This window comes from Tasmannia lanceolata, unplaced genomic scaffold (assembly GCF_043159265.1).
Source record: "Tasmannia lanceolata isolate RefF3 unplaced genomic scaffold, GAP_Taslan_0.1 ptg000025l, whole genome shotgun sequence".
Taxonomy (NCBI): Eukaryota; Viridiplantae; Streptophyta; class Magnoliopsida; order Canellales; family Winteraceae; genus Tasmannia; species Tasmannia lanceolata.
In genome coordinates this window covers 1,673,326-1,693,375 of record NW_027518702.1, presented here as the reverse complement: position 1 = coordinate 1,693,375, position 20,050 = coordinate 1,673,326, and the positions used below count along the sequence as shown (strand labels likewise).

General features: G+C 41.5%; 1 protein-coding gene across 4 annotated transcripts in view; it reads left to right on the top strand.

Annotated features, from left to right (window-relative positions):
* Positions 1-20,050, top strand: part of LOC143857768 (glycerol-3-phosphate dehydrogenase SDP6, mitochondrial-like) — a 42,485-nt gene that overhangs the window by 9,885 nt on the left and 12,550 nt on the right. For all 4 annotated transcript variants that reach the window (XM_077368242.1, XM_077368241.1, XM_077368240.1 and 1 more), the window contains 2 exons: positions 7,218-7,691; positions 8,725-9,056. In XM_077368242.1, the coding sequence (XP_077224357.1) occupies positions 7,218-7,691; positions 8,725-9,056 (806 nt within the window). The remainder of the gene's footprint in view (positions 1-7,217; positions 7,692-8,724; positions 9,057-20,050) is intronic.

Here is a 20,050-nt window from a genome sequence, read left to right as displayed (position 1 = left end):
TTCTATATATTCCACATTTCACATGTATTACTTAGAATTTTTTATGCACAATACATGCACAACCCACTACGTGCAATTCATATAATTATAATTATATAACACATAGATATGGCATATACTAATACAGTAAGGTTTTGACTTCGGTATACATTTTGTTTTTGCTGTGCATTTCGGTGGGCATGGAAACGGAAACATTTCCCTCATTTCGTTTCTTGGAAGTTTAAAACCATGTTTACCAAGAAAGCTACTGAGGTGGACCATCTCCAAATCCAATGGTTCTCCCATGGCCTCTACTGTACACCATATTCGGCTTAGTCCTGATGTTGCCCATCATATCAATCTTGTACTTGAAGAAATTCCTCTAGCCGGGAGATAGAGATTCCAAAGAAGCTTCCCCCTAGCCATCCATAGAGAGAAAGCTCAAGCATCATCCAGCTCAGCCACTAAACACTCCACATTTGGCTGACAATCTGGCAATGAATCAGAAGGTGATCCACAAACTCCTCATCAGCAACACACATTACAGTGGTTAAAATGATCACTCTCTGGTGAATCAAATTATCCACAGAATAGTTATTATCATGACATGCAGTCTAGCAACATGGCATGATCCTCAACGGGCAAGAATGGCCCACAGTATATACTCCATAAGCTGAGGCTATTTTACTTTACTCGCCCGTCAAGTAAGAGTAGAAGAACTTCTCCAAGAAAGCTCCCAGGATGAACCATCTCCAAATCCAATGATCCTACTTATGGCCTCTAATGTACACAACATCCGGCTTAGTCCTGATGTCATTGATCATATCAATCTTGAGCTTGAAGAAATTCCTTCTGAAGGGATTGCATATGGATAGGATTCCTCCCTCGAAGGAATAACTGTCCTAGATATTCACATCATTATACGTTGTCAGAATGAACAACCGGGGGAACAACTTCTTAATGAGATGATCATCATACCATGGATTGTGGCACGTTCTGATTGTATCACCTTCCAAACCTTACATTGGATGAGATGATCATCATTCAGTCTTATCAGTCTTTCCTGCTTAGGTAACTAACACAGTCTCATTGGTACATGAATCCCCATACTACAACCATCTAAGTTCAGCTTAATAGTTCTGTGCACATGATCATCTAGTCCAACTAATGATTAAAGTCATGTCATAGTAGATTTCTCCAATGATCTGCAAATGTCCTCATGGAAAGGTCTTGTCGGATGGAAAAAAAGGAGAGTCAGTCCACATTACTTTAATTCTCTCATTGCCATAGGAAAGTATCCATTGTTGCCTAAATTCAACCATTGGTGGAAGGGCACCCATCTCCAACCAAAGAAAAAACAAAAAATCTCCAAACCACTATGAGAGGGAACTTATCACAGGATGGAAGTCACGATAAAAAGCTGAGGGACATTCGAGGGTTGGAAGGGGAGAGGCCTTTGAAGCTAGCTAGCCATATGAATCCAACTCTTAGAAAGGTTGGTTCCTTACTCATGGAAATGCCATTGCCATAGTGGCCACATGACCAATCACTAAGAGGGAAATTGGGATATTAGAACGGACAACAACGATTCTTTAGAACAACCCACGAAGATGATTAAGTGATCAAAGAGAAGATGATACAATACTACACTACCCTATATACAAAGAAGGTAAGCTAGCGCCCAAAAATAGAAGGCCTACAATTTCGAACCATCAGTACAGCAGAGACTTCTCTGAAGAGGAAGTGGAGAGTGCAATTTTCTCGATGCAAAAAAACAAAGCTCCAGGTCCTGATGGTTTCCCGATGGATTTTCTTCAGAAATACTGGAAGATAATGAGAGTCGATATCATGGCATTCATTTTGGAGTTCCAGGGGAGAGGTATACTTAGTGAAGCAGCTAAATCAACCTTTATAGCCTTCATCCTGAAGAAAGAAGGTGTTAACTTACCATCTTCTCCAAAAGCTTAAGCTGTTGGAGAAAGGCGTTATTTATCTTTTATACTTTAACACTCCCCGGCACTTGTGGCCCACTTGGCAAATACGTGGCACACATGTGGTCCCACTTTGGGCCAACCATCGCATGTGAATTTTTACTATCCGGGAGGTTTGAACACGAGACCTTTGGCTCTGATACCATGTTAACTTACCATCTTCTCCAAAAGCTTAAGCTGTTGGAGAAAGGCGTTATTTATCTTTTATGCTTTAACAGAAGGTGTCATTGGAATTGAAGAATTCCGCCCGATAAGCCTCATTCACAGCTTGGCGAAAATTGTATCTAAAATTTTGGCTAGAAGGTTAAAGCTGTAACGGGTGGTATCATATCACAATTCCAAGGGCCTTTGTAGACTCAAGACAAATTTTAGATGGAGTTCTCATCGCTAATGAAGTCATAGACTCTGTCAAACGAGATAAAAAGGCAGGTTTGATACTGAAAGTCGACATTGAAAAAGCCTACGATCATGTAGATTTGGATGTTCTAGATGATATCCAGCGTCATATGGGGTTTGGGCCTTGATGGAGAAAATGGTCTAAGGCGGTGGTCTCAGCGAATAATTTCTCTAACTTAATCAACGGATCTGCGGAAGGATATTTTAGAAGCTCAAGAGGCCTGCGTCAAGGTGACCCTCCAGCCCCATATTTATTTATAATGGTGGTGGAAGCTTTGAGCTTAATGATCTCCAAGGCAAGAAGTTTGGGCCTCATCCAAGGGTTGAGAGCGGGAACCTATGGTGAAGAAATCACTCATCTTCAGTTTGCAGACGATACCTTGATTTTTATAAAAAAAATGAGGAATCAGTGGTGTCATATGTCAGGTGTATCTTCAGATTGTTCGAGTTAACCTTTGGTCTGAAAATTAATTTTGGCAAAAGTAAGCAGGAATCAATGTAGACTAGGAGACGGTGCAAAAGTACGAGCGGTTTGCAGGATGTGAAGCCGGCCAATTCCCTATCACTTACCTTGGTTTGCCTCTGGGTTTTGGGATCCCTTCAGCAGCCCAATGGGACCCAGTTATAGAAAGAATAGAGCGGAAATTAGCAACATGGAAAAAGAAATACATCTCTTTGGGTGGCCGGATCACGTTGATAAAAGTCGCCCTGGCTAACATGCCAGTCTACTTCATGTCACTCTTTAAAGTTCCAATGAAGGTGGCCTTGAGAATTGAAAAGCTGCAGCGCGATTTCCCCTGGGAAGGCGATGGCAAAAGCAAGAAGGGAAAACACTTGCTGAACTGGAAAAGAGTTACCAATCTGAAAAAGAATGGAGGGCTGGGAATTGGAAAAATCAAAGGCGCAACACGTCGCTTTTAGGCAAATGGTTATGGAGATTCGGAAATGAAAAATCAGCTCTGTGGCACAAAGTGGTGGGGGACAAATATGGAGTGGAATGGGGAGACTGGCAAGCGAAAGCACCACGATCAGGAAATGGCTCTGGAGCTTGAAAGTCAATCTGCTCGGCTAAAGAGATTTTTGAGCCTTTGGTACGATTTAAAGTTGGAAAAGGAAATAAAGTAAGATTCTGGTTAGACATATGGTTTGGGGACAAACCACTTAGAGATGCCTATCCGAGACTATTTCGGATGGCCTCGAATCCAGAAGCAACGGTGGCGAACTACCTAGAGAGACTAAATGTCATGGGTCGGGGTTTCTTGGACCTAAGATTGAGAAGGGACTTAAAAGAGGCGGAACTCTTAGAATTACAACAGCTACTTAGTCAGTTGCAAACTATGTATTGTTCAAACTTTAAAGATGACGAGAGAGTATGGACTCAAGAACCAGATGGGGATTTCTCTGCGAAGTCTTTCTTCACCGCAATCAATAAAGGTAGAAGTTCCTCAGTCAGGAAAATTTGGAACTCTTTGCCCCCGCCGAGAGTGGTGGCCTTTGGGTCTACTGACGGTAGCACATAAACTGTTAAAGTATAAAAGATAAATAACGCCTTTCTCTGAAAGGATAAGCTTTTGGAGAAGTTGGTTAGTTAACATGATATCAGAACCAAAGGTCTCAAGTTCAAACCTCTCGGATAGCGAAAATCCACATGCGATGGTTAGCCCAAAGTGGGACCACCTGTGCCACGTGTTTGCCAAGTGGGCCACACGTGCGGGGGAGTGTTAAAGTATAAAAGTTAAATAACGCCTTTCTCTGACAGCTTAAGCTTTTGGAGAAGTTGGTAAGTTAACATAAACGAATTAACACATATTATCAGTTGAAAAAAAGAAAGTTTCAACTGACCAGTAGATGTGTTCTATGCCTGGAAGCTGAGGAAACATTAGACCATTTAATGCTCCATTGCCCTTTTTCCTCGCAATTATAGATGAAGGCTATGCAAGCTTTTGGAATCTCATGGGTTTGTCCTTGTTCTATCAGGAAAGTGCTTCTACACTTGAGCAATGGTCCCTTTGGTGGCATGGGTAGAATGTTGTGGAGAGCAATTCCCTACAGCATTGTCTGGAATATATGGAAAGAAAGGAATAGCCGTATATTTGAGGAGCAAAGCAGAAATCTCAGTCGGGTATCATTGGACATCAAAGTAGAAATTATCTCCTGGATGAGATCAAAAAAGAAAATTCCCTTCACCATAAGTGATATCCCGCAGAATTCGTGGTCACTATTATGGGATAGAGCGATCAGGTGAAAGCCTCAGCCTAAATGGAAACCACCACCTTCGGGATGGCTCAAGCTAAATTTTGATGGGAGTTCGATCGGAAACCCAAGTAAGGCGGGAATCGGAGGGCTTGCCAGGGATGATAGAGGAACATTAATTATGTCTTACTCAGGCCCCGTAGGGGAATGTGACTCAAATGAAGCCGAAGTGAGCGCTCTCCTTTTTGGTCTCCAATGGGCCCACGAGCATGCAGTGGGGCATTTAATAGTGGAAGGAGATTCAGCCAATGTGGTAAGCTGGGCCTCAAGTAAATCAAAAGGACCATGGCGGATTCAAGGTTTAATCGCAGAAATTGTTGACTTAGTACTGTTGCTGAATCCTCGGATAGAACATAGAAGGAGATTAGCAATTGAAGCAGCAGACTCCTTGGCCAAAGAAGGGGTCCTGCGGGATTCTGTTATTATTGTTTCGTCCCCACCTAGCTTGGTCCTGTAATTGTTCTGTGCAAGCATACGTTGTAACTCCAGTTGGGGGACATCTTGTCCCTATCTGACTCTTTTGGAATTAATAAAATGTCAATTTTTTTTAAAAAAAGTGAGTAACAAATGCTTAACCAAAATGGATTAGTCATCAACACTTGTCACTGGATTTCAACCTATCACTAGGACTTCCTTAAACCCCTTTGTAATAAGACCAGTACATCTTGAAGTCCATAAGATCCTTTCCTTCTACCAAAATATTCTTCACCTACCTGCTTCTTCTCTAAAAATCTCAGGAAAGGTGAGGCTCATACTCTTCTTATTAAGGTCCAAAGCAGGCATATAAATAAGCATTCCAAGCACATGGAAAGCGAAGAGTAATCTAACTTACAAATGATAGTTTCAGATTTAATAAAAACTTCACAAATATTTTCAAGCGGAACCAAATTACTTCTCCACCAGAGTTGCTACTGTAGGCGCTGCCACCAGAAGCGATGGGCTAAATGAAAAGAAAAGGTCTTACCCGATTCTCTTATTTTCTATCTCATTTTGTAGAAGTTAGATGGATTGTAACTTCTCAGAAGTTGACCTAAAGTCGCCACCTAGGATAGGGCGTAAAACCTGAAGAGTGACTTTGTAGACACAGGTCTACCACCAATAAAAGGGCTCACATTCAGGTTACAGGATCATAATGTGTTAGGCACATGTCAGGCTCAATTTAGAGAATCGATCTCTTCTTTCCATTAAATTTGGAATTAAAAGCTAACAATTTATCTGTAGAACTTTGACAATGATCTAAATGAATATAGTAAAATATCGAATCAAATGAAAAAAACAATAGTCAGATCTGCTTTTTGTACTTTATTGTATTTTCTAAAACTTGCGGTCGCATGGAAATTTGTGATCGCTAGAACTCCAGGAAAATGATCTCAAATACTATAACTTCTGTTCTAGCCTATTTTCATAGATCCTGGTTTCGAAGTTCCCAGAGTTCAGATCGATGTGCTAAATGCCAAGAGTTCAGATCAATATGCTAAATGCACAGAATCACATGAGTTCAGATAAATGTGCTAAATGCACAGAATCACATGACCCATTGATATTCAAACGAATTCATGACAAATTCTACTGCAATCTTGGTAAGATATGCTAGCAATTTGAAAGAAAAACAACCGATCTCAAAATTTTAAAGAGGATTGCAAAGAAATGTCGAACAAAGGTGTATTTTCTGTATTTCACTATCTTCGCATATGTGATCGGTCAGAAATGTGCGTCTGTATGTCATTTAGTTCCAATCTTAAATCTCAAATTTCTGGATATGGTCCATTTTCACTGATCCAATTTCTAGATTTCTGATCCTGGGGGTACAGAGATACATATCTAATCCAATGCTTTGGAATTTAACTTATACAATGTCATTTTGAACAAAAATCTGACTCAATTAAGGGTAATGCAGATAAGAAATCTTACTTCTATGAAAAAATCTATGATCTAATAGATTTTCAGAAATTAGGTTGTCATTGAGGGACTAAACATTTTACCTAAATTTTGAAGATCAAAGAATTTCAATGAGTGTTGGTGTGATTTCAACTGAATTTTAAAATTTTGCAACTTACAACAATTTGTGACTGTAGGGTGTCCAAATCTTGCGATCTTAACGTAGGATACGATTGCAAATGTCAATGTGTTTGTAAATTGATATTTCGACGGGTTTTGAATGTGTTCTAATTGAACTTTAAAACTAGGTTATCTTGCACAATCTACACATTGACTAAATTTTAACCCTTTGTAGACACTTGACAACTTGAATAAGATATTTTCTTTGAAGGTTGATTCTTGTAAAATTGGGTAGTTTTGTCAAAAGATAAGCATTTTGAAAGACATTTCATTGATTCTTCAGATATAAGTTCTACTAGGGTACCTCCATCAATGTTATGAGTACACAAATCTTCTTCATTTCGGCATCACCACATATACACTTAGGTTTTATTTATGTTCCTTCAATATTAAATTTTCTTTTCTATCATGACAACCGAGGAATTCTTGTGTGACTTTGTAATTTTACTACAGCTTTTCTTTTCTTTTCTTTTACAGTTTTTCTTTAAGGAAACTCAATAAGTGATTTTGTGGCCTGTTGTGTGGTTTATGTTCAAACAGGTGTACGCTATCTGGAAAAGGCTGTGTTCAATCTTGACTATGGCCAACTGAAGTTGGTTTTCCATGCACTTGAAGAGAGGAATCGTATTATTCAAAATGCTCCACACATGTGCCGTGCTTTACCGACCATGACTCCTTGTTTTAGTTGGTTCGAAGTAGTGTACTACTGGGTAGGATTGAAAGCTTATGATCTGGTTGCTGGGCCACGAATCTTGCGATTATCACGGTATTACTCTGCACAGGAAGCTGTTGATGTTTTTCCGACTCTTTCAAAAGAATGTCATGGGCGGAATTTGAAAGGTGGAGTGGTGTATTATGATGGGCAGATGGATGATTCACGCCTTAACGTTGGATTAGCTTGCACGGCTGCATTGGCTGGTGCGGCGGTGCTTAACCATGCGGAAGTGTTATCTCTCCTTAAAGATAAGGATTCTGGCTGTGTCATTGGCGCCCATGTACGAGATAATTTAACAGGTATGATACCTTATATATACATACATACACATGCATGCATACATACATAAGTATATATACATATACTCTGTGTATAAGATATTTGGAGAGAAAGTAAGTATCTAGTGTTAACCTTTTATCTTTTCATTGTTTGTCTCCAAGCTGGTTCACATGGCAAACATATAAGCGATTTGGACCATATCTGTTGAGCCCTACAATTGACAGGCCATTGCTCAAAAGCCACACCAGCTAGGTGATCCTGAGTCCTGACCAACTGATCAAGGGGCTTTAGAGGACTGCTAATCGATAGTTTAAAAAATAGTTAACTAATAGTTTTCATTTGGGCATTAAGTGGATAAAAGGCATCTGTTTAGATGATTGATGTCACCTTATTGGTTTGTTTTTTGGGGATACGGTTCATCCACAATGTTGCTCACTCCAATCCACACTACACATGTATTGGATTAAGAATCACCTACATAAAAATAAAAAAAGTGTCAACGACTAGATACTCTTGTTAAAGACGGTGTGGCTAGAAATAATATTGTTGTGGGGAAATCGTGGGGCAATCTCAGCCTTCAAAATATTCTTGTGTATTCTATTTCGTCTCTTTTGATGAACCTTTGTGACTGTAACGAAAAAATAAAAAAATAAATCTAATACTAGTCAACTCTCTGAACATAGTTGTTAGCACTGTTGCTGTAAAATAATTTAGTTGAGTAGCAATTTGAAAGTCTCAATGTTCATTGATTGGACACTAACCCTTTATCTCTCACTGTTTCAAAACTACCTGTGTCAATCGGCGGCTCGCCCAAATCAACTCCCTTTTACCTTGGCCCAGTTCTTGTCTGATGCCTTTTTCCATACCAAATCAATCAAAATTCCCTCGACTCTACCAAGTTTTGACCACTTCAGTACTTGGCTGCACCACACCACTCTGAGTCGAACAATATTTGCTTCGGCCGTGTTTTGGACCGCATTTGTGTTTCGAAACTCTGATCTCTTTACTTACGCTCTGATTTCAAGCCCTATCTAATTTGTGATTTTTCTACAGAAAAGGAATTCGATGTACATGCAAAAGTTGTTGTAAATGCTGGTGGCCCTTTCTCTGACGCTTTAAGAAAGATGGCTGACAATGGTGTGGCTAATATTATCTGTCCAAGCAGTGGAGCACATGTGGTTCTTCCAGAATATTACACTCCCGAAGGCATGGGCTTGATTGTTCCCAAAACCAAAGATGGTCGTGTTGTATTTATGCTACCATGGCGAGGTAAAACATTGGCTGGAACTACAGATTCCAGCACTACAATAACCAGCCTTCCACAGCCACATGAAGAGGAGATAGATTTCATTCTGCATGCCATCAGCGACTACCTAAATATTGAGGTATGAAACTATGCATGCCTTGTCATGATAGAAGTTAATGTTTAACCTATGCAAATGGATCGGAAAGAGTAAATATTGAATTTATGTTACTATATGATGCTAACTTATGCTAGTAAATATTGTGTACGAAATCGGTACTAGAACACTCCAAACTGGGAGAAGTTAATAATATAGCCAGGATATAGGCACAGAGTGCCTGTAACTCGGGCCCATTTATGATAGATAGAAGTCTAGGCTTATTCTTCAGTTTCTGCTTGATTATTTTTACTTTACTTGCTTCTCTTTGATTGTGTGGTGTTTTAGTAATTTTAACGCATTGGGAACCCCTTCTCCCCGCAACATGAAAATCTCCATTCGCCTCCTAAATAGCAACAGACTACTCAATCTTCCCTAAACCGAATAACAGCCTGCCTCTGCCGAGTTAAATGATACTCATTTCTTCTATTGATCATTATTCATTCCTGTCTCTAACCACAATGAAGAAGCAGTATATTTTTCTCTTCCTAACTCCAAGTCCACTGCAAAATAGCAAAACCCACTTACCTAAGCAATACATTCAAGCAATCCCGCAAATGCGTAGCACATTATTCTCTCTCTTTCTCTCTCTCTCTCCACTTTCTTTCATTAGTTTTTATAGATTATACTGAGTCATCAAATTTCTATTCACTTGATCAGACTAGGGAAGCATACAATGATCAAATTTTTATTCGATTTTCAAATTTCTATATGATGCTTGTAATTAAATTTTCTAAAGGATTCATTAGCCGGCCCCAACTAGTTTGGGACAAAGGCTTAGTTGAGTTGAGTTGTATAATGCTTGTAATTTGTAACGACTCAATTTCTGTAACCGAGTTGCTACGAGCAAGAACCTGATAAAATCAATTTTATTTTTTTTAAACCATTACATGAATATTAAATAAACCACAAACTCTTATTCCATTAACATAAAATGTTCCACTACAAATGATTTAACTAAAAATCTAATCAAAGTCCCAAATAAACTAATCAAAATCTAACTTAAGAAAACTTGAAATAACCGAAGACATCGACAAAGAGTATCGTCTCCATTATTTATTTGCTCCTTTATTACTACTACGCTTCTAGACGTCCTCCCTTGCAAACGCACCCAAAGAAGAACTAAATTGAAGACCAAAGTATGGATCATCGTGATTGATCTACACAATCCGAGAACCACTTTTCTCCTCCACTCCTTCCAAATAGTCCAAAGAGCCCTTGTTAGACAAAGCTTCCCATAGAATGTGCTCTCTTGCCGAACAGGTAAAAGGAGCCAAGAATCAAACTCGGCCAACGATCTTGGGAAAACCCAATGCATCTCAAATAACGAAAGCTTGAAGCTCCAAATGTTAGAAATGATCTCGCAATGTATCAAAAGACAATCCACCGAATCTACGTTTATCTAACAAATAGAGCATCTATTAATAATGAATGTATTCAGTGAATGAGGTGGTAAATAGTTTTTATCTTAGCACACCACGCAACAGAAGCTCAAAACTGAAGGAGGTGCTTGTATGGTCCATAATTTGGATGGGGGCATCACAACGAACACTCTCAGTGATGTGAGAGTGGGATCTCATGGAGAACAATCCTAGGGGTACCACTTTCAAATACTTCTAACCTTACCAAAAGGCCTGGTGTAGGAGGTGTTGAGAGAGGTAGAGAAAAGATTGAGTTAGGGTTCTCCCCCTCACTCATGTAATATAAATAATAAAGAGTGAAGTACAAAGACAAGTATGCCCTTGGGCATTACAATAAAGACCTAAAGACCTGTTAACACTCCCCCTCAAGCTGGAATGTAGATATCTAACATTCCTAGCTTGTTACAATTATCAACTAACTTAGCTCTACTTAGAGGCTTCGTGAACATGTCTGCTAATTGATCTGTAGATCTGGTAAACACGGGAGATATGTAGCCTCGCTGAATCAAATCTCTAATGAAATGACAATCCACTTCAATATGTTTGGTCCTCTCATGGAAGACTGGATTCGTGGCAATATAAATGGCGGATTTGTTGTCACAGTATAACTGAGCTGGAGAAGGAGGAAATCCAATCTCTGAAAGTAAGGAACGTAGCCACATGAGTTCCCCACTCGTATGAGACATAGCTCTATATTCTGCTTTGGCACTGGATTTAGACACGACATCTTGTTTCTTACTTCTCCATGAAACAAGATTACCTCCAATAAAGGTGCAATATCCTGTAGTAGACTGTCTATCAGCCGGAGATCCTGCCCAGTCTGCATCAGTGTATCCTTCAATTCTCTGGTGCCCATGCCTCTGAAATAACAACCCTTTACCTGGCGACTCTTCAGATATCTCAATATCTGAAGTACAGCAGCCCAGTGTGAAGTGCGAGGAGCTCATATACTGGCTAACAGCGCTAACTGCAAAGGTAATATCTGAACGTGTAACAGTAAGATAAATGAGCTTACCAGCTAACCGTCTGTATCGCCCTGGATCTTCTAACAGGACTCCCTCCTCAGGGAGTAATTTCATATTCTGGTCCATAGGAGTTGAGGCAGGCTTGACTCCCAAACAACCTGTCTCATCAAGAAGATCCAGAACATACTTCCTCTGTGAGAGGTAGATACTCCTAGTCGAATAGGCAACCTCAATGCCCAGGAAATACCGAAGACGACCCAAATCCTTAGTAGAGAACTCTGTCTGAAGGAAGGATTTGAGCCTCTGAATGCCACCTGTATCGCTACCAGTGATAATGATATCATCGACATATACTATCAACAGAACACAACCAGCCTGAGACTGAAAACTGAAGACGGAGCGATCAACTGCGCACTGCTTCATGCCAAAGCGAATAAGTGTAGCACTGAACTTCCCAAACCAGGCTCTTAGAGATTGTTTGAGACCATAAATGGATTTTCTCAAACGGCAAACAAAAGAAGATCTCTCCCCTTGAGCAACATATCCAGGAGGTTGCTCCATATAGACCTCTTCCTCCAAATCACCATGAAGAAAGGCATTCTTTACATCCAACTGATGAAGATGCCAGCCATGATTCACAGCAAGGGATAGCAGGATACAGACAGAAGGAATTTTCGCAACTGGTGAAAAAGTCTCGCCATAATCAATCCCATATGTCTGCGTGTACCCTTTGGCAACAAGTCGAGCCTTAAGGCGCTCAACCGTGCCATCAGGAAGGTGCTTGACTGCATAAACCCAGCGACAACCAACGGGGCGAGCACCATATGGTAGAGGGACCAAATCCCATGTCTGATTGGCCTGAAGGGCCTGCATCTCAAGATCCATAGCTGCCAGCCAGCCTTGATGATCAAGTGCCTCCTGTAGAGTCTTAGGTAGAGAAATAGAGGTCAAAGACGAAGCAAAACTACGAAATACAGGGGTGAGAAAGTCATAAGACACAAAAGAGGAAATGGGATGGGCAGTACTGCGAGACCGAGTGCGAGAGGCAATGGAAGAGTCAGAATGTACCTCAGAAGTGAGGATCTCCGGCTGAGATGATGATGGCTCGGGCGGGGCTGAATGAGCAACAGATTTGGTCCGACGTTGATACTGCTTTAATGTTGGAGGTAGAGGGGCTGCACAAGGCGCTGACGTCGGCATAACAGTGGAATCAACTGTAGGGGAGGAACTGGACACCGGAGGTGTAGAAACAGGGATGGGATCAGGGAGAACCGGAAGAGGAAGAACAGGAGTATGCGAGGAATCCTCCTGAAGTGTAGAGGGGGAGGGATCCAACGAGATGGACGGACTAAAAAATGACTAAGTCTCAAAGAATGTAATATCCGCCGAGACAAAGGATCGTCGCAAGTGAGGGCTGTAGCAACGATAACCCTTTTTGGGTCCGAGAGTAACCTAGAAAGATACACCGTTCGGCCCGAGGATCCAACTTATCTAATCCTGACCCAAGAACGTGGACAAAACAAAGACAGCCAAAAACTCGAGGTGTAAGAGGGAAAGGGTCAGAGGTAGGACGGAGAATCGAGAACGGAGAGGTGCCACCAAGGACCGAAGAGGGAAGCCTATTCGCCAGGTAGCATGCTGTGAGTACAGCATCAGCCCAATAGGTCTTAGGGACCCGCATCTGAAAGAGTAGTGTCCGGGCCCCATCTAACAAGGAGCGAAGCTTCCTCTCAGCCACTCTATTCTGCTGAGAGGTATGAGCACATGAGGACTGATGAAGAATGCCTCGCGAAGAGAGGAATTCCTAAAAACCATTTGAGTAAGAGAAATATTCCTTTGCATTGTCAGTGCGAAGACATTGGATAACACATGAGAATTGATTACTAACTTCAGCATAGAAATCACGAAACACAGAAAAAACTTTAGAACGATCTTTTATTAAATAAGTCCATGTCATACGTGAATAGTTATCAATAAAGACCACAAAATAGCGAAATCCAAATAAAGAGGTAGTCCTCGCAAGACCCCATACATCAGAATGAACAAGAGCAAATGGGTGTGAAGCCCGACTAACAGTCTTAGAGGGAAATGGCACACGATGATGCTTCCCAAGTTCACAGGCCTCACACTGAAAAGACCTAATAGATGAAGAAGGAACGAAGGGAATCCTGCGTAAACGCTCCATAGACGGGTGACCTAGATGGTAGTGCCACTGATATGCATCAACCGAGCCATGTAGAATCGGATGGGACAGAGTGCAGTCGAGACGATAAAGGCCATCCACCTCACGGCCCGAGCCAATCGTCCTCCCAGTCGAGAGATCCTGAAAAAGACAATATGAAGGAAAAAATGAGATATAACAATAAAGATGCTTTGTTAATTGACTAACAGAAAGTAAACTGAAAGGTGACTTGGGGACACAGAGCACAGATGATAATGTAATGCCTGGTGAAGGGGAACAACTGCCAACACCAGTGATAGGAGAGGTACTCCCATCAGCAAGAGTAATAGAACGTGAAACAACATGATGAAAATCATGTAAAGATGACTGGGTACCTGTCATGTGATGAGATGCTCCCGAATCAAAAATCCAGGAGCTAGAACTAGAGAGGAACGAAGTAGGAGAACTACCTGGCTGAACAAGACCAGCAGTAGGAGGGCGGCTGGCAGACCTGAAACGCTGTAGCTCATCATAGTCGGCACGGGAGACGACCATCTGATCGTTCGGATTAGCCAGTGGTGTTTGTGAGGGGCTATCAATAGGAGCAAGCGAATCTGGAAGGGCAAGATGTGTAGTACGGCCCTGACGAGGATATGGAGTGTGACGCAGCTCAGGATGGAGATCAAAGCATGTCTTGTGATAGTGACCCTCACGCCTACAATGAGTACAATAGGGCGGAGCTCGACCTCCACGGCCACCCTCTCGGCCGCCGCCATGTCCGCCTCGGCTAGTATCGCGACCGCGACCAAAAATGCCTCCTCCTCGGGAAGGGCGGTCAGCGGCTCCATAAGCAGCAGTAGTCGAGACATCCACGGGAATAGGAACAGTAATGCCAAGTGCACACTGCTGAGCTCGTAAAAATACCTCCTAAAGAGTGGGTACAGTACCAAACCCAAGGATGTGCTGTCGAAGATGAGTGAACTCTGGTCCAAGACCCTCAAGGAAATGAACAACACGGAGCTGATCCCGCTGTCTGGCTGCCGTGGTAAGATCAGTGGTGAGAGGCATAAGAGCATCCAGCTGCTGGCAATAGGAGACAAACTGTCTGTAGTAATCATGGACTGTAGAATCACCGCGCCTGTGACCCATCCAGCGCGAATAAGTGTCGCAGAGACGGGAGACATTCATGCCCTAGAGCTCTGATACCATGTTGAGAGAGGTAGAGAAAAGAGAGAAAGTAAAGAGTGAGAGAAAAGATTGAGTTAGGGTTCTCCCCCTCACTCATGTAATATAAATAATAAAGAGTGAAGTACAAAGACAAGTATGCCCTTGGACATTACAAGAAAGACCTAAAGACCTGTTAACAGGAGGCATCCAAGCATTCAATAAGGTTTGTCTTAATCTTAATCTTCCAGTGAAAAAAGTTCCTACGGAATGGAACATACCTGTAGACATGCAATTTTGGCTCCCACAATACCATGCAGTGACACCATATGTGACCACATATGAATCCACCATGCTTGCTTTTCTATTGACCGTAGCCTTGAATAGGTGAGGGAATGTAGCCTTGAGGGGACGATCTATACACCACTTGTCATAGCAGGGTTTCACTCTATTACCATCCTAACGCTAAATCAAATGCCCTTTGGAAACTCGTTGGCATTCTAGTAGTAACAACTGTCCATAAACTATGATCCTTTTCTTCGATATCCAGTCATTTAGCAAGAAGAGCTCTATTCATCTATCTTGGGTATTTAATTTCATGCCCCTCTTTTGGTTTACAAATGGTGGACCTATTTTTAGCCAAGTTACATCTCCTATGTTCTTCCCCATCATTTCAAAGATAATCTCTTCGAAGTCTTTTCGATGTGTCAATTATAGTTGCGGACAATGAAACATTGACATATAATAAATTGGCAGATTAGCCAAAGTCAATTTAATCATAGGCAATCCTCCCACCAAGAGAGCACACTTTCTTCCAAGACGATAACTTATGCTTGAATCTCTCGATAATTGAAACTTTAAGGGCTTTAGAAGGTATGCCCACACAAATAAGAAGGAAAATTTAGTAAGAAGGCAGACATTCCACCCCACTTTAAAAAATCCCAACTATCCTCTCATTAACCAGCATCTCAACCTGAAACCCCCATCACAACTGACTTTTACAAGTTGATTTGTTGTCTAGGACCCCCTCTTAGCATTTGAGGACACCCTTAAGGTTACTATCCCGACTCTCCAAAGCCCCACAGAAGATGAGGGTATCATGTTTATGCTGAAGATGACTAATCTACTGATCAGATGGGTCAATTTTTAACCGATTGAATAGATCACCCTTGTTAGCCTTGTATAAAATCTTGCTAAGCACCTTTGCCATAGTTGTGATTATGAATGAGGATAGAGGATTTTTTCGTTGTAATACTTAGAATTTCTAAAGAATCCCTTACACGACTCATGGACAAGGATGGGGAGCCAAGCAAGCGAAACGCAACTCCTTATCCATCTTCTCCACCTCGTCTTGAAGCCCAGCCTATCTAGAAAATAATCCAAAAACTGTCAGGCAAAGCGTTCATAGGCTTTCTCAATGTTGAGAGAGGAGAGAAGAGAATGAGAAGAAAGATTGAGCTAGGGATCTCTCCCCTACACTAGTGTGTGTGTGTGTGTAAAGATGAGTACAATGACAAAACTACCCACCCTTAAGACCCATATACATCTTCAAACACTCTCCCTCAAGATGGAATGTGTATATCATTTAGTTTTGCTTTACTCTATGACTTGGTAAGCACATCAGCTAGTTGATCCACCGATCGAGTGAAGGTAGTGCATATCTGTCCCTTTTGGATTCTCTGACGTATGAAATGACAGTCCACCTCTATGTGCTTGATTCTCTTGAAAAACCGGGTTGGTAGTAATATGGATATCAGCCTTATTGTCATAATATAGCTGAGCTGGGGATGAGGAAGAGAAACCAATCTCAGATAGGAGAGAGCGCAACCAGATAAGCTCTCCACTTGTATGTGACATGGCTCAATATTCTGCTTCTGCACTTGACTTGGCTATTGCGTATTGCTTCATACTTTTCCACAAAAATAAGTTACCCCCAACAAAGGTACATTATACAGTGGTGGATCTCCTATCTGTTGGTGACCCTGCCCAGTCTGCATCACAAAATCCTTCCAACTTCTCATGTCCATGTCTCTTGAACAGCAGGCCTTTTCCTGACGCATTTTTCAAGTAGCGAAGAATCTGAATCACGGCTGCCCAGTGGGAGATACGTGGTGCACTCATGAACTGGCTAGCTACCGCGAGTTACTATGAGGTATATAAGCTTTCAAACCAACAGCATGTATCTGTCAGGGTCATCTAACAAGTCTCCCTCATCTAGAAGCAGCTTTGTATTCAGGTCCAAGGGAACATCAGCTGATTGTAGACCCATAGAACATGTCTCATCCAATAGATCTACTACATATTTCGTCTGCGAAAGTAAGAGACCACTACGAGAGTAAGCTACCTCAATCCCCAAAAATTATCTCAAACACCCAAGGTCTTTAGTGGAATTTTTTTTACAGGAAGGCCTTCAATTTCTGTATGCCCATTGTGTCACTTCATGTAATGATACTGTCATCCTCATAGACTATGAGAAGGATATACCTAGCATCAAACCAATGACTAAAAACTGAGTGGTCAACCGTACATTGCTTCATGCCAAATCTCATAATAGCATCACTGAATCTCCCAAACTATGCTTTAGGAGATTGTTTGGCATCATATAAAGATTTGTGAAATAGGCAAAATGAGGAGGACATCTCTCCTGAGCAACATATCCAGGAGTTTACTCCATGTAAACCTCCTCAGTGAGGTCTCCATGTAGAAAGGCATTCTTGATACCAAACTGATATAAGGGCCATCATCTTTTGACGGCTAGGGAAACCAACATTCTAACCGAGGGAATTTTGGCGACGGGAGAGAATGTCTCAGTTTAGTCAACCCCGAATGTCCGCATATATCTTTTGGCAACCAAGCCCGCCTTAAGGCGCTCAACTGTCCTATCTGGCAAATAATTGATGGTAAAGACCGAACGATAGCCCACGGGCTGAGCAGCATGAAGTAGAGGGACCAAATCCCAAGTATGATTGGCCTAAAGAGCGGTCATCTCAAGATCCATAGCAGCACCCCAACCTAGTTGAGCAAGGGTGTCTGGCACAGACTGCGGCAAAGAAACAGAAGACAAGAAAGACACAGGGCTATGAAACTTAGGGGTGAGACGATTATAAAATACAACAGTTAAAATGGGACGTGCAGTGGTACGGGAAACAAGTACGTGAATCAATAGGAGAATTTAAAGGAACATCAGGAGAGGGAAGAATAGGTACCTGAGAGGGAGGAGTCGGTATCTCCGGCTGAGAAGATGTTGCCTCGGGCCCGCAGGGGGGGGTGATGGACATCTGGCGTCAGATGCCGCTGATAGACCTTCGTAGGAGCTGGAGTAGGGGCCGGAGTCACCTGCAACCTGCAATGGTGTGGAAGTGGACTCAACAGAGTCGGTAGAATGGGAAGAGGAAGAGAGACCTGCGAGTCGGGCACAACTTTGCTACTCTCAGTGGGAGTAGTAAAGAAGGAGATGGACTTAAAAAATGTGACATCGGCAGAAACAAATAGCCTGCATAACCGAGGACTGTAACATCGATAACCTTTCTGGGTACGAGAGTAGCCCAAAAAGATACATCGCTCCTCCTTAGGGTCCAATTTATCCAGGCTAGGGGTGGGGTTCTGAACAAAACAAACACGACCAAAGACTCGTGGAGTGAGAGGAAATGGATCACTATGAGGATGTAAGACTGAGAAGCGGGAATTACCATATAAAATCGAGAGGGAAGTCGATTAGCCAAGAAACAGGAGCTGAGGATGGCATCGCTCCAATATCAAGCTTACTAAGGAGACCATTTCTTCCACTCTTATGATGATAGTCGATACACTCATGGACAATGATCACCCTATTGAAGATTTGCCTATAGACAATGAAGGCACAATAAGCCTTAGAAATGATCAGCCTCAGAACTTTAGCAAAGAAGCAAGGACCTTATTGATAATCTTATGCGCACTTTTAACAAGACTGATAGGTTCAAAATCTCGTAAAGAATGAGCACTGTCCTGTTTAGGGGTAATCATTATGAATGCTATGCTTCTATGCAAAGTTATATGCTATGGAATTCCAAGAAAACGACAAACACGTCCTCATGGATGAAGTCACAACATTCCCGAATGAAGGCCATGAAAATCCATCAAGGCCTGGAACCATGTCTCTTATAGGAGAAATGACATCCCTTTGCACCTCCATTGCTAACATTTGAAATCCCATGGATGAAAGTAGTGTTATTGTCAGCTTCTTGAAGCCACTTGGTTCTAGGCCGTTGCCAGCATCTGATTTTCTCTTAAATAGAAAGTTTTTTGAATTTCTCCTTAAGCTGGCCTCCTTAATATCCTTAGATAGGGGTTGAGTTTCTTTCTTCCTGTTAAAGCTTGTGATCATCTTAAGGACCTATGTCCTCTCCTTCTGTATCCTCCTGAACTTGTCCCATTCCTTTAGTGTGTGTATTCCATGTTTCTAGTTGATTTGAAAGTGGTATGATGTTTTCACCAAGGTTTTAAATTTCAGTTTCGGTTTCAGTCGGCATGAAAACGAAACATTTCAGTTTCAGTGGAAATCTTATAGGCTTAATCACATCTAACACCTAGTGGCATGCATTGTCGCACATGTCTGGAACAGTAAAGTCAATAACGAAGTACAATGTAATGAAGTATCAGAAAGTACAATGATCAGTCTCCCCTCCAAAAACCCAAACTCTATGTCAATACTGCATAGAATTACGAGGTATTATGACATCCTGTGCATAACATTCGGTTACTTTGATGTGGAGTTCAATGATGTTGCCTACCAAATATCATTCTCTACATTAATGAAATGAAATGTAAAATAAAATGGCATACAAAAAAAAATATTTTCCTTTTCGGTGCTTAGTCAAAGACATCATTTGTACGATGCTTAGGTTTTGAAATTTGAAATTCCCGTGACTCTTCACATCGAAATGAAAAGTGTGGCCACCTTCTGTTAGTAGAATGGGCCCACAAAGGTGCCGACGAAGATTAAAAATCTTAAATGTTTTTATGTGGGGATTTCCAAAAAAAATCTATTGAAAAACAGGAAAAAATGTGTTTCTTTGATTTGTGTTAGTGTATGTATATGCCTATGGGCATATTGGTCTTTTGTATATCTCTCATTATATATAAATACATAAGTGAGGGGGAAACTCCCTAACTTAGCCCCACCTCTCTCTCTTTTTTCTCCTTCTTCTAATGGCTTAAATCACTTTCACATAATTTTCACTCATCTTCGCGGCTTCGATCTTTTATACCTCGGTCTATTTGTCTCCTTCA